The sequence below is a fragment of the Danio rerio genome, chromosome 14, assembly GCF_052040795.2.
Source record: "Danio rerio strain M-AB ecotype USA chromosome 14, GRCz13ab, whole genome shotgun sequence".
NCBI classification, from domain to species: domain Eukaryota; kingdom Metazoa; phylum Chordata; class Actinopteri; order Cypriniformes; family Danionidae; genus Danio; species Danio rerio.
Window position 1 is genome coordinate 50667530 of NC_141034.1, and position 14971 is coordinate 50682500.

The following is a 14971-nucleotide window of genomic DNA, read 5'->3' on the forward strand; positions in this document are numbered from 1 at the left end:
GAACATTTACACCTCACTGCCAACTAGCGTTTCGGAAGTGTTAATGCAGACCGACAGAGACAGCGTGCAGAAGTATAAATGCACAGCCACGCGCGTTGCCTGCGCCGTGGGTTACGCCGGTCACCTGACGCAGAAGTATAAATCAGGCTTTACTCTAAACTCATTCTGTGTGATTTATAAGCATTGAGAAATGAGGACGTCTACAATGTCCTCATATTTCACCTTTATGTAATACCTGTGTCATACCCATGTCATTATACAGATTTGTTTCCTGATACGTCACACGCACGCACAAAAAAAAAAAAAAGGAATAAATGAATTCAGGAGGCACGAACAGAGTGCTTTAAAGGCCAGCAGCACTTTTATTTGGATGTAAAGGGAAGGTCACTTTAACAGTGGAAAATAGAAAGTGCACTGCTGGAGTCTTTCATAAAAATAGAGTACAAACACTGAAATATCCAAACAAAGCTTGATTACCTAAAAATGTACAAATATCTGGCTGAATCAAGCATAAAAAGGGCACAATCCTTAAGGACTGCAAATAAAAAAATAAAAATAAAAAAAAAAGTTAAATGTCCAGATCACTAAAATCTCACCATTTCCCCAAATTGAGGCTATGGCTTCAGTTATTGGAGTTATGGTAATAAAGCATCAAAGTGTGCGCACGATTCCTAACAGAGTTCTGGAAGACATGAACACAATGTTGATGGAGGGTTAGTTCAGCATCAGCTTCTCTGGAGGCTCGATCAGGGACACCTCATGGTACCTGGAGGGAGAAAAACAAGCTTAATTGCATATTTAATGGCTTCAATTCACTCAAGTAAAATATGTAGTGCTGGGCAAAGATAAATAAATAATAAAATATTTTATATATATATATATATATATATATATATATATATATATATATATATATATATATATATATATATATATATATATATATATATATATATATATATATATATATATATATATATATATATATAAATATAAATAAAAACCTCTAGGTCACAAAAACACACACAAATTGTCCCATTTACACATTTTATATCAAAATCAGGGGTGTGATGTATGTGAAGACAGGTGGAGAGAGAGAGATGGATACGCAACATATTTGAAGAGCAGGGGCGAGACGCATGATTTTTGGGAAATTATTATTCTTTTGCAGGCATGCGGACGTCTTGGGATGTCTGCAAAACTTTATGAGGGCGTCTCATGCAGCACTTTGAGGTTGCAGTTTATTTGACTCCTGATACCTGGCAGCTTTTAGCTTTCACCAGCGCATCAATATCAGCAGTCACACCCCATGTAAGGTTGGGTCGATGCCATCGTCCATCGCCAACAGACATCACGATACTGACCCGGCATCACAATCCTCTGCCTTGTGGCGGCAGCAGCAGCAGCAGCAGCAGCAGCAGCAGCAGCAGCAGCATGCGCACACACACACAAGCCCCGTTTAAAATGATACATCTTGGTTTAAAAATGGAGAATGAAAATACAGAGAAAACTTGCTCACAAAAGATATGTGCTAGCGAACAGTGGCTAATTTGACTAAATTCATACCATCTTATTTATAGTTTAGTACGATTTGCTTATTCACCAATGATTGTTGGGTTTAGGGGTGGCGTTGTGTGTCACGCCTCCTTTTTAAAATTGGTACATTTTTCGTACAAAATAGCCACTAAACAGACAAAACGTAAAATAGTTATGTTTCCTCGTGAGATCACCTCAGTGTGGTGAGACAGGGTATAGATTGCAATTTAGGCTTCTGGATCAGATGAAATTAGCAGTTTGCTTTTGCTATTGTGTATGGAACAGCAGTTTCTTTTACTGAAACGTCGCAGCTTTTTTTTTTTTTTTAACTTTACAGAATCATCTCCCTGGCAGCATTAAACCCGTTTGTAGGCCATACGTCAGACACCCCTGATCTAATTAACACAAATATTTTATTTTGGATGAGATGAATTGATTTATTATTAGCAAGAATAAAAAAAAAAAAAAGAAAAAAAAGAAAAAAAGCCAGACAGAGGAAATGAGTCAAATTTTTACAACAATAAATGGATCATGACCAATTATAAACTGATTTTCACAGATTATACACATTACTAGGCCTACATGGAATCTGCAAGCACAGTTTTCTGCAGATTTTTAGCCCATCGATTCGGTTTATTTACTTGTGTAAATTATTTATTCAGTTTACATTAATTTCAGTATAATTTGACTAAAATGAAAATTTATATACACAATACACATTGTAAAGTCATATTTTCTGTCTTTTAGTAAATATTATGAGACTTGCTTTGTTTATCAAATAAAGTGGATATAATTGGATTTGCATTGTAAACATCAAATACAAAGTTTAAAAGGCATTACTTTAGATAATATATTAAGGTTTTAGTTATGATACTCCCAAAATCATTCTGCATAAATCCACAGATTTAACAAAATTCTGAGCAGAAAAAGCAAAAAACATCCGCAGATTCAGTCTGACCGTACACACATTACCAGTTTGCCAATTACAAAATAATAAACAACATTTACCATTCATTAAACATGTACACAGACATCATCAATAGGCTATAAAACTGCAGGGTAAACCATGTCCGAGTATAAGAACTTCTATTTGATTGTAACAATAACTTAATTCGATTGTAATGCAGTAATGTGCATCTTTGATAAAGCTGCTTTGAAATTAAAATTGTAAAGTGCTTTACAGAAACCCGTTAAATAGCTGCTTTTGAGTCTTGTGGATGGATTTAAAATCATTTGATTACATGTTTTACCCTAATCTATTTTAAAGAGGGATTCAAATTTTTTCATTATTTTTTAGTCATTGACTCATCCATCCAGAAGCCTACAATTCCCAAAGTCTGTACAAAAGAGAGAAAAAAAAATCCTGTACTTAAGTGAGTGAGCTTACTTTGAGCCCTTGTATTTCTCTCTGACAGCCTGTTGAGCGTGTTGAGAAGCAGCGAGATATGTCTGATGGAGATCCTGAACACACGGCAGAAGATCCTCCAAAGAGTAACCCGTCAAATCAACAAGAGACTTCGACTGCAAAAGAAAAATATATACATTTTAATGAAAATCAAGTTAATTCAATAAGCATCTGAAGACTAATGAGAACAGGTCTGGAGTCTATAAACCAAAACTAGAGCCCATATTTTGGAGTCAGAATTACCAACAATAGCACTGCTTCCGTGATAATTAGTTGACAAGTGAAATTAATTTCAAGGGTGGAGGGGAAAAAACAAAACAAAAAAAAAAAAAAACCTTAAACGATCAATTTAAAAGGGTTTATCCAGGATATTTCAATAAGAAAAATTAATGCTCATTTACATTTATCAGGGTATAAACAGCAATCAAAGTGATGAAATTCAATACCTCTTAAGACTTTCCATACATAGACCTTATTGCCCCATTTTAACTAGCTGTAGATTTGCCAAATACTGATTAAAGGCACAAGTAAAGGGTCTTAGCTTGGGAAAAATCAAGACAATATAATGCTGAAGTGTGGGAACAAAGAACAAGATAAATTATGAATCTTTCATAAAGGTAGTCTGGCGAATAAGTTATATGATCTAAAAATGCAAGGATTGCACTCATGAATGATCCACAAAGATTCTACATTCAATGCTAGTTCAATCTTCCAGCAGGTGGCGCTATACAACAAGAAATGACTTACTGCAATAAACAAAGCAGCATGACGTTAAATCTAGCAAGATTTTAGTGGTAAAGTCTAGACGGAATACAGCTGTGCATACTCCCATCAATAAAGCATATTTTGCGACAATAATTAATATTTCTACTTAACTCTGTGGGGTAAGGGTTTATAAAATACAGTTTAATGGGTAACTAAATTATCTGTATAATGTGATGGTTATTACTGTGATGGTAGACGTTGATAACACAATTAAGTGGGTAATTTAATAAATAATGTTAACTTTCAGCCACAGCTGTATACCTTTAGCAACTTCATAAACTACACTGCCACCCACAAGGTTTTTGCAGGTTTCACAAAGTCAAACTTAAGACTTTAAGACCATGAAGAAAGAAATTTCAGATGGCTAAAAGCGAACAATATTTTTTTTAAAGGTGCAGCAGAAAAATAAATTACTTGCCCCATCAAAAAAAAAAAAAAAATTCTTAGCTACACATTTAAAATGGTGCCAATTTCATTTCTCAACATAACCTAAAAAATAAATAAAACTAAAATTCATGCAATAAAATTGCCAAGTATGCATGTATTGTTGATGATCGCATGCGTGTAGATCTGTTACAAATGATTTAAGACCTACAAGATGGTATTTTAGTGAATTTAAGACACAAAGACCCCGCAGATACCCTGACCCCAATATTCCAGACATTCAGGCAAACTTTAACATTTTTGTATCATTTGATGTATTCAATGTGTAGTTGCATGTTAGATTGCAAAATAGCATTTAAGGACCTTAAATTTATCAACGGACAACCTGTGCATTAACAATGTGGCATACTCGCCTTTTAATAGCACAATTATAAACAATATGGTATAAATGCTGATATAAATATCACGGTTAGCCATCTATTAAACTGGAGCTTTGTGTCAAAGTAAATGAGTTCAATCTGAAAAAATGTAAAATACATTTTCAAAATAAGTCCCAAGTGTTGTTCAACAGACAGCTTTGTAAGGTTAATAAATTTAGGTGTGGACTACTGTAGTTAATAAGTTTATCTCATGACTTAAGCAAACGGACTACACATTCTTCATTTTTATTTAGCATTGAGCTTTTCTCTGTGTACATCCATCCTTTAATGGAGGATTAACCATGCAGTTTGCTTGGCTTTATTAAAGGATGGATGTAAACAATGAAGATAAATGTTTCATGCTAAATACAAGGTTTCTGCAAATCATAATGGTCTTAAAACGGTCTTCAAGTTTTAAATTTGACATTAAGTATTAAATTTGAGACCTCTATCTATCTATCTATCTATCTATCTATCTATCTATCTATCTATCTATCTATCTATCTATCTATCTATCTATAATAATAAAAAAAAAAAAAAAACACATACAGAGAAAATGATAAATTAATGTATTCAAATTGAACCATACTAAAGACCAGTTAAATGAATCATTGAACTACAGGGAAAAAAAAAATAAATAAATAAAATAAACAATCATCTATCAATAGGCTGATTAATACTTTCGCCAGGCACCGCACATCTCTGCTGCCTGTACATGCACCTCAAGTGGACGATGCTCTTTAAAAAACAACAGGGGCAGTCAAAAAAAAGCAAGCCATTTAAAAAAAAAAAAAAAAAAAAGACGGATAAAAAGAATATGAAGTTTCCAGAACTTCGTCATATCATTAATATCATTCAACATTAACTTAATTTTTTACATTTTTTATAGAATTTATGGTTATAAACATCAACCATTCAAGATTTTTTTTAATTCAACTTTGATGCATGACTTGCTTTTGTTCATATCAAGACAGTTCTACAAATTAAAAGTCAAATATTGATGACTGCACAACATAAGTTGCTCTACAATTATATTTTTTATTATGGAAAAAAAATAAATAAAAAGTACACTTACTAAAAAAAAAAAGACATTTCCTTCATTTTTCCCACACAACAGTCTGGTTTTAACACTGCAAATTACATTTGGACTAGACAAATAAAGATCTACAACACCATGAAAACCAAGCAACAACAAAAAATAATTTAAATAAGCATGAGATGTAGCGTTACATGGACATTGGAAAAAGACCTGTGCAAAAATATTTAAATTTAAGACTTAAAGACCCCGCAGAAACCCTGTAAATAAAACTGTATAGTCAGTTTGCTGAAGTCATAAGCTTTAAACAGCTGTATTATATACAATAGTCAACACACGCTTTAATTTAGCATCAACCATGCCGTTTGCTTGGCTATAATAAAGCAGGTGTTGAGTACTGCAGATTATACAACTGTTGTATTAAGATTATGACTTAAGCAAACTACCTATAAAATTATCCAAACATCGAACATGGAGATTTTATTGTCATTGTGTACATCCATCCTTCATTATATCAACGCTAACTCATTGGCGAAATCAAAATTAAGGTGTTTGACTACTGCAGATAATATAAACCTTACCCATGATCCACTGGCCAGTGTGTGGTTGGCCAAGATGAAAGCAGCAGCAGCCATTTGAGACGGGAGATACTTGAGGAAGGGATCGCAATCTATCAAGCTGAGCTCTCCAAGAAACTGCAAGAGAGCCAAAGGTGTTAAAATCATCATCTCGGGTGATAACAGGCAAACAACAGCTTCAGGAAACAGTCGCACCATTGATAAGCTCTCGACTTTGCTGCTCACAGGCTGGTGTAAGAAATACTGGGTGAGGAACTGATTGATGGTGGGAGCGGCCAGATCAAACGAGAGAACTGTCAGCACCAGATGCTCCATCCGCAACACTTGTTTCTTTGTGTACGTGTCGTCAGTGATGTACACAAACTCCGCCACCTCCGGAGGGTAAATCTCCTCAAACTTCCTACAGGCAAACAGATAGTCAAAATTAAGACCATTATGAATAACTGACGGGATTGTTAACACCAATTAAAAACAGCTCATTTTCATTCCTAAATGTGGTTTTAAAACCAGAGTTAAGATGAGGAAAGAAACTTGATATTTTGAAAAACGCAAGTTACTGGCAGCTATTAGCCCCGTCCACACATACAGACCTTTTTGTACGTCTCTGTATGTGTGAACGGGCCCTTTTTGAAAATACCGGTAAATTCGTTCCGGGTATTTTCCAGAAAGAGAAGTTGCAACATTACCGGTAATTTGCTGGAATGCTGCGCTGTGTGAACGCAGAAGGAAGATTGCCGGAAAGAGCGCGTGAACGTCTAGAACGCACTGACGTGAGACGTCTATTTTAGCCAACCAGAACACTTATGCGGTTTGTGAGAATAAAAGCCTGTGAATGTTTTCCCAGACACATTTAGCTGCTAGATGTTAGTCAGACAACATGTTACGAAACGTTGGCGGACTTGGTAAGGACTAGAACCAGTGGCATTCTTTCTGTGAGGCAACAGTGCTAACTAATGAGCCACCATGACACCCATCTAGGAAAGGAGGAGGAGTAGGGGTGGAAGGGAAGACTCCAACTGAAGATGGCTATTATATGGAACTGGTCTATGGTGACTTCGGAATCATCTGATTGGTGAATAATAAATTGGATAACGCTGGACCCGCCACAAACAATCAGGGTTCTTACACCTTTATCAACTCCAAATTGCAGCACTTTTCAAGCACTTTTAAGGTGCATTTGTATGTTTTTCCAACACGTAATAACCACGGTTAACTATGTTTATATATGTTGTATATACTTTCTCATATTTAAATTCATTGTGCTATTTAAAAAAAAAAACGCAATATGACATTAACTTAAATTGTTGAGTACTTTATTTGGATATTCATTCAAAAGTGATTAAAAAATATATTTTTTTAAGTTCAGTTGCATGAAGTATGTTTTTAAGCTTGGTCTCTTTCTACCTAAAGTTGATATCTCAAGAAATGAGCTTACAGTCAGATTTTGTTTGGGCGTAGTACCAAACTTTCATGACCAGTTGTTCATGAAATTTCATGTGCATTGCTATTTATTTGTTTGTTTTTTTACAGTCATTGGATTGGCGTTTCAGGTGCAAAGATGCATTCTGGGTGAATGTCTCAAATACGTATATAGCTACGTATTCAGATTGTTTTGGCTTATTATTAGCTCCATAAATACACGCATGCAGTGAACATTTCGCAATGAAAACTGGTCGCACGACAACAATTTATACACATATGCTCCTGAATATATTTTGAGGTCACATGGACAAAATCGTGCGCATATGCAACCAAAACAGTCACAATTTCGAGCCCTGCAAATTCAAGCAGGTTCAAGCACTTTGTCCAAAATCCAAGCACTTTTCTAACCTTGAAAACACTATATTAAAGAGCCCATATTATGGGTTTTTGAAAATTCCCCTCTATGTAGTGTGTAACACAGCTCTAAGTGAAGTGAAGTATCCAGCTAAGGCTTAAATCTGTAAGAATACAGTGTTTAAAACGGTTGATTCATCTATAAAAGAGTCGACTCATAGTGCTTCAAACGAGTCGCCTTGATACCGATTCATTAGGCGTTTCGCCATGACGTACGAACGAAACCAAGTTATTCACGTGCACGCGCAAACCCGGGAGATTTCAAACCTGAGGCCCCGCTCTCTGACGCAGAAACCCAGACACACACCCACAAACACACGCACACCCACAAACATGCCGGTCGATTGAAGTCACACTGCAGATGGACATTATCGATTCTCTACCCAGAGATGAAACCTCAGCATTATAACCAAGCAGTTGGAAACTTCTGGAAACTACAGGCTACAAAGAATACTTCATCAGCGTTTGTTAAAAGAAGGATCAGTAAAGAGTAACTTACTAATGGACGTCAGGATGGATTTTTCTTCCTCCATTTCTCAAGTGTAAGTACGTGCGATTAAAGTTGCCTCGTTGACTCTAGCTTGCAAATGTATTTAGTTGTGATTTTTTACTTGTAACCGCGTGTACTGTATCAGGTTAACTGGCTATATTCTCTTATCGCGTGCTGCTTTATGGAGCTCCATGCTAGAGTTCTGCTCCCGCGATTTATTCGGAAATTTATTCTCGCGCCGCAGAAATCTGGCGCGGGGACAGCCGCGGGAATAAATTTCCGAATAAATGGCGGGAGAGGTCGGTAACGGGTTTAATTTGGGACGGGAGCGGACTGTCTAGCAATATCACGGATATTGCTATGCAAATTAGGAAGAGAGTCTGCTTGGTGCTTGTGTTAGTGCGCACGCGCGCGTATAAGAGAGAGAGAGAGAGAGAGAGAGAGAGAGAGAGAGAGAGAGAGAGTTGACTCTGTTGGAGCAGTACTGTGAGGAATGGGCACTGACGGTCAACCTGGACAAAACCAAAGTCAAGGTGTTCCAGAAGAAGGCCAGATCTCAGGGACACAAATATCAATTCACATACAGAGGAGAAACTCTAGAGCATTGTAGCAGTTACTCATACCTGGGCATCCAGATCTCTGCCTCTGGGGGCTTCAATCTCGCTGTCAAGACCCTGAGCGAGAGGGCTCGCAGAGCATTCTATGCCATAAAATCACGCTTTGGCCAATTACAGTTACCAACTAAAACATGGATTAAATTATATCACGCTATTATCAAACCTATATTACTATATGGGAGTGAAATTTGGGCACCAGTATTAAAATTAGAAAATTGGAATAAAAGTTTAATTGAACGAACACAATTAGAATTTGCTAAAAGCATATTACATATTCACAGAAACACGTCTAACATTGCCTGCAGGGCTGAACTGGGTTTATACCCGCTAAATTTGGAGATTCAGAAACGAGCTGTTCGGTTCTGGCTGCACCTGCATCAGTCGGACCCCCAGTCTGTACAATATAAAGCCCTTCTGGCTAATGAAAAACCTACAGTGTCTCATCCTCTAAACACACTGGTATCTGAGCTACTGGAAAAAACACAAACCGAACCCGTCCCCAAACAAAACCTTCACAAACAAATTGACAAAACATTAAAATATAACTATGATGAAAAACTGAAAACTGAATTCAACCTCCAGACTAAACTTAAATGTTATTCGGCCCTAAATAGAACCACACAGTTGGCAAATTATTTATCATTAAAACAATTAAAAGAAAAGCACATTCTTTCCAAATATCGCCTCTGTGATCATGACCTAGAAATAGAAAAAGGCAGACATAAAAAATCCTGGACTCCTAAGGAAAAGAGAACATGTCAACAGTGTGACACAAACCAAATAGAGGATGAGACACACTTCCTTCTGTTCTGCCCCAAATACAGCACGAGTAGAGAAATATTTTTCCCCCAATTTGAAACATTGATCAATTCATTTTTTAATTTAAATGACTCAGAAAAACTTTACCATATACTCGGAGAGGACGAATTGACATTTGAACTGGCTGCAAAATATGTATATACCCTACACACCATAAGAAATGGTTAATGTAAATTTGTGTCTTATTTAAATAATTTAAACTTTTTACTATTATTATTATTTTATTTATCAAATGTATTTTTTTTTTCTTTTTTGTGTGTCATATCTTATCTGTATTACTATTAATTATTATTTTCAATGGTTTTAATATGTTTCATATTTGAAATGCTTTGGCAATACTGTATTTAATGTCATGCCAATAAAGCAACTTGAACAGAGAGAGAGAGAGAGAGAGAGAGAGAGAGAGAGAGAGAGAGAGAGAGAGAGAGAGAGAGAGAGAGAGAGAGAGAGAGAGAGAGAGAGAGAGAGAGAGAGAGAGAGAGAGAGAGAGAGAGAGAGAGAGAGAGAGAGAGAGAGAGAGAGAGAGAGAGAGAGAGAGAGAGAGAGAGAGAGAGAGAGAGAGAGAGAGAGAGAGAGAGAGAGAGAGAGAGAGAGAGAGAGAGAGAGAGAGAGAGAGAGAGAGAGAGAGAGAGAGAGAGAGAGAGAGAGAGAGAGAGAGAGAGAGAGAGAGAGAGAGAGAGAGAGAGAGAGAGAGAGAGAGAGAGAGAGAGAGAGAGAGAGAGAGAGAGAGAGAGAGAGAGATTTGTGTGCTTGGTGCTGTGTGTGTGTTTATACAGACAGCTTGGCTGTCTGGACTGTATACTGGGTGATTTTTGGTTGTGTTCTCCTCCGCTCTAGCGGGATCAGGCGCGGCGGGCAGAAAATGGAGCGGGTTCTCAGGCTAAAACCTGGCGGGTGCGGGCGGAAGCGTTGTCGTCCGGAGGTGTGTGTGTGTGGCAGCTTAAATCCACGCCTACACTATCGAGCGTGTATGAACTGTGATTACTTTTTATATTGCTGATTGGCTATTGGCCATTTCACTCTCTGACTGAAGGCAGTCGACCAATCGCGACAGACCGTCATCGGTCCAATCAGCGCAGATTAGCTTCGCGCTAAGGAGGGGTTTGGGAACAAATGAATCACTGGACGATTCATACGGGAGTCGCTGGGATAATTAGGTAAAAATAAATGCAGATTATAAGACCATGAAAGTGTTTTTTGACCTTGCATGCATATTAAACTGTTGTTGGAGACCCTTACAACCAAGATATGACCCTATTTCATGTATAATATGGGCTCTTTAAAAATCAAGCATTTTCCAGGATTTCCAGCACCCGTAAGAACCGTGAAATCATAAGCATGTGATTATCTCGAAAGTAGTTCATAAATAAACTTTACATATCCAATCAGGCAAGATCACAGATTTTTAAAGAAATTTAAGGTGGGAGTTTTACAAATGGAAAGACAGTTCACTTGAAGTGCTGGGGTAGAGCTGGGCGGTTTGGCCTAAAATCTAAATCTTGGTAAATGAACATTGACTTGATTATGGATTAAGGAGCAATTTATTTATTTATTTGTCCTCATAGTTCACTGACAAGTTGTGTACAATAAATATGCTTGCATATTACAAGTGAGAGTTTTTTTTAATGTAAGGTGCATTACTTGATTTTGAAATCAGCGTTTGTTTCCTTCAATTTATATTTATTGATCATCAACATTAAACAACTGAAATTAACACACATTGCCTAAAACAAAGCCACTTTTCTTAAGAAAAAACTATTTTATATTAAAAAGTATCCTTCTGTAATGAAATTAATGTAAATAATAATTTTAATGCAATGGAAAATATGCCATCAAGGCATCTCTAGCGCAGCTACAATCATCGTCAATGTAGTGCAAAGTAAGGCTCAAGAATGGGTCCATAGCCCTACCTGACCAAAGATCAGAGAGAGAGAGATGCAATTTTATTGCCATTTCAGCTTCTATGGCTATTTCAAGGCAAAAAGAAAATAGATCAAGTTTATCACTTTTTAAAAACACCAATTTTCTATAATTAAAAAAATATTCTAACAATTAAAAGTAATCAACAGCAATAAATGTAAAGGGTAAAATACATAAATAATAATAAGTAAAAATCTAAAACAGTTTAAGATTTCCTTTTGATAAAAATTCTACAATTTTAGATGGATTCCAAAGATCAGATGTGGCTTCAGAAGTATAAATCAGCCTTAGCCTTGCTGATTTATACTTCTGTGTCAAGTAATCGCAGTGACCCTCGTTGAGTGTTACTCTCCGTGCCACTTTTGCACATCACCACAAGCTGACCAATCACAGAGCTTGTGCTACGGAGTGTCATGTAGTTACATTTGAGATGCAACTGCATAAAGACTGCGCCAGACCATACGCAAGTACCCCATGCAGAAGAATAAACCAGCCTTAAAGGAGAAGGGTCACATTGGCGCATAAACACGCGGTAGGGATAGTTATTGAAAAGAGGAAAAAAAAAAAAAAAGACCTGAAAAATTCAATTATATGCGAATTGATTAAAGCTAAATGTAAAAGTTCAATTAAAAAGTTTGAAAATGATAAACATTGTTAGTTTGCAAAACCACAACCTTATCCGATTCAAAATGTATTGTAGAGTAGGATTTAGCAACTCAAATTACTTCATTATTTTTATTTTCTTATGAAAATTACCTAATGTAATTTTATATAGTACCACAAGTTAAAAAAAGCCTACATATCTAAAGGTACAGCTGGAGCCAGAAGAAAAAAAGTCAACATTTGGAGGTACCTTGACATAATAAAATTAAAGCTCATTTAAAACAGTTAAAGCCTACAACAATACTTCAGTAAAGATTTTAGACAAGTTTAAAATTATGACTGAAATGAACACTTTAGGGATAGTAAAAATACACTTACGAAGCCAAAAGCATAGCAGCCGTGCCCACCAGCTGCAGTTTCCCCCTCAGCACAGACATGGAGGACAGAAAGCGATCAATGTAGTTTACAGCCAGGTAAAGAGTCTCGTTCTGTAGCTTGTATTCTTCTCCCACTTCCACCAACCAGTCCACTAGAATAGCACGCATGCTGTTTGTGATGTCTGGCTGTTTTCTCATGTAACCTGCTTTCGGTTTAGACTTGACCTGAATGGCAGTAAACAAACAATGAGAAGTGCAATAAAAAATAAAATACACATTACAGAAAGGCAAAGGATTTAATCCATGCAATTAAATTGTGACCTCAGATCATGCAATTGGTGCCCTAATCTAATCATTAGTTTAATATATACATGCACACACAACCACAAGATGTTTGAACCATTTTGAAATTCTATAAATAAAACTTACACCATTTCAATGTGGTCATGTCATTGACAACAAGCAGAAATTTTCATGCACCAAACTAATTTAATAACTGTAACATGAGGTAATTGAATCATATCCAAATGTTAAAACAGCTGTGGTAATGTTTATCAATGTGGACCTTTCCGGACTCTCAAAAGCTATGGAAGAAAAAAAATAAACTCAGGAAATACGTTTGGACCATTGTTAGTTTACATCCTTCAAAATGGTCTATTGGTAAACCGTTGATGAACAATTAATTGTCAAAACATTAACATTAATTCAGCTTGCAACAAGGTTCTCTAAGGCTGAACTCATAATGCAAACCAGCAATTAAATAATAAATAATAATTCTATTTTTACTGATTTGAAGAAGTTTCTCCTAACGGATGGCATCATATTGGTGGATGCAGAATATAGCGGTGGCCATATCAGTATAGGCTGTTATGTTGTTTTAACACTGAGTGAACCACTTTACGTTTGCTGTCCACAGGGTATTCCAAGAGTTATAAGACGAAGACCTTTTAATATCAAACAGAATAAAACTTAAGACCAATCGTAAAGTATTATAAATTTATAGCACAGAAAAAAAATGAACAAAGCTAATTACCATCTGTAACAAATCTTTATTATATGTAGAAACCAACCCTGAAAACAATCTTTAAACTGGCTAATAAATGACTTCTGTATAAAAGCTGAAATGTTTATGCGGTCGGTTCAATTGCATTTAAGACCTTAGAGAACCAGATTTATGGCATTAAGACCAATTAAGGCTTTATTTTCATACAATGGAATTTAAGGCTTTATGGATCTGCAAACACCCCGTCCAACACTATTATACTAGTGTTTTGATTTAGGTTAATGTTTATTGACCTGGTTGCCTTATACACTGTAAACCCTAATGTTGTTTTCACTTAATCAAGTTAAGTTGACTGAACATTACTTAAAATTGAGCATTTTGGTCCTGTCACCTAAAAATATTAAGTTAATTTAACTTGTATACAATGAAAATGCATAAACTTAAGATTTCAAGTATAGTAAGCTCAAAATCACAATTAATCCTTTAAAAAAAAAAGTTTGTTTTTATTGTAGACTTGACTGTAAAATTCTAATATGTGCAATCTTTTAGTGCAAGGTCTTTTTTTTTCAGAAAACAAGGCTTCATGTATAATTGTTCACCATAATGGGAATAAATGGCAAATTATTTCTCTTTTAAACATTTTCATAGCATATAATTACACACACAGACACACACACTGAACAATTTAAGTATAATCTACCAAACCGGCAAGTGAAAAACTTAAACATGCAAGTTTTGGGAGACTCAGTTACTTAATTAAATTGAGGCAATGAGTTTACTCAATTACCTTTTGTTTTTACAATCATGTCGAAAAATTAATATATGATTTACAGTCAGCCAAATCTAAAGAGCAAGCTGTTAAATTCCATCTCGGTGCGTCGCTAATCATATTAGAGACATTGAGTGGAAACGACACCATTCACAAACTGAGATTCTCCAAATTTTACATTTAAACTCGCAGCTTGGTGTGAAAACACTGCTAGACTCAATGCATCCACACACACTCACCTCCATTTCCCGCAAATGCGTGTGGATTTCTGCTGCATAATCTGAGACTTCATTGACATTTGTTGGTCGTTCCTCACAATCGATTACTGACATGTCCATTGGAGAATCTATTTAGAGGGAAAACAGGGGTTTACATGTTTTAGAGCCACACACAACAGCATAGATTGTTTAAGAT

General features: G+C 36.0%; 1 protein-coding gene and 1 long non-coding RNA gene across 3 annotated transcripts in view; one reads left to right on the forward strand and one right to left on the reverse strand.

The window, feature by feature from the left end:
- Positions 1-338: 338 nt before the first annotated feature.
- ccna2 (cyclin A2) overlaps positions 339-14971 on the reverse strand; it is a 17051-nt gene continuing 2418 nt past the window's right edge. Inside the window, 6 exon segments of one of the 2 annotated variants that reach the window (NM_152949.1) lie at positions 339-766; positions 2924-3057; positions 6127-6240; positions 6319-6523; positions 12787-13010; positions 14797-14903. In NM_152949.1, coding sequence (NP_694481.1) covers positions 715-766; positions 2924-3057; positions 6127-6240; positions 6319-6523; positions 12787-13010; positions 14797-14903 — 836 coding nt within the window. In that variant the 3' untranslated portion in view covers positions 339-714. 2 annotated transcript variants of the gene reach the window in all.
- Positions 10989-14903, forward strand: LOC147840906 (uncharacterized). The gene is made up of 2 exons (XR_015508099.1): positions 10989-13630; positions 13760-14903. It is a non-coding gene; the product is annotated as an uncharacterized LOC147840906 (long non-coding RNA).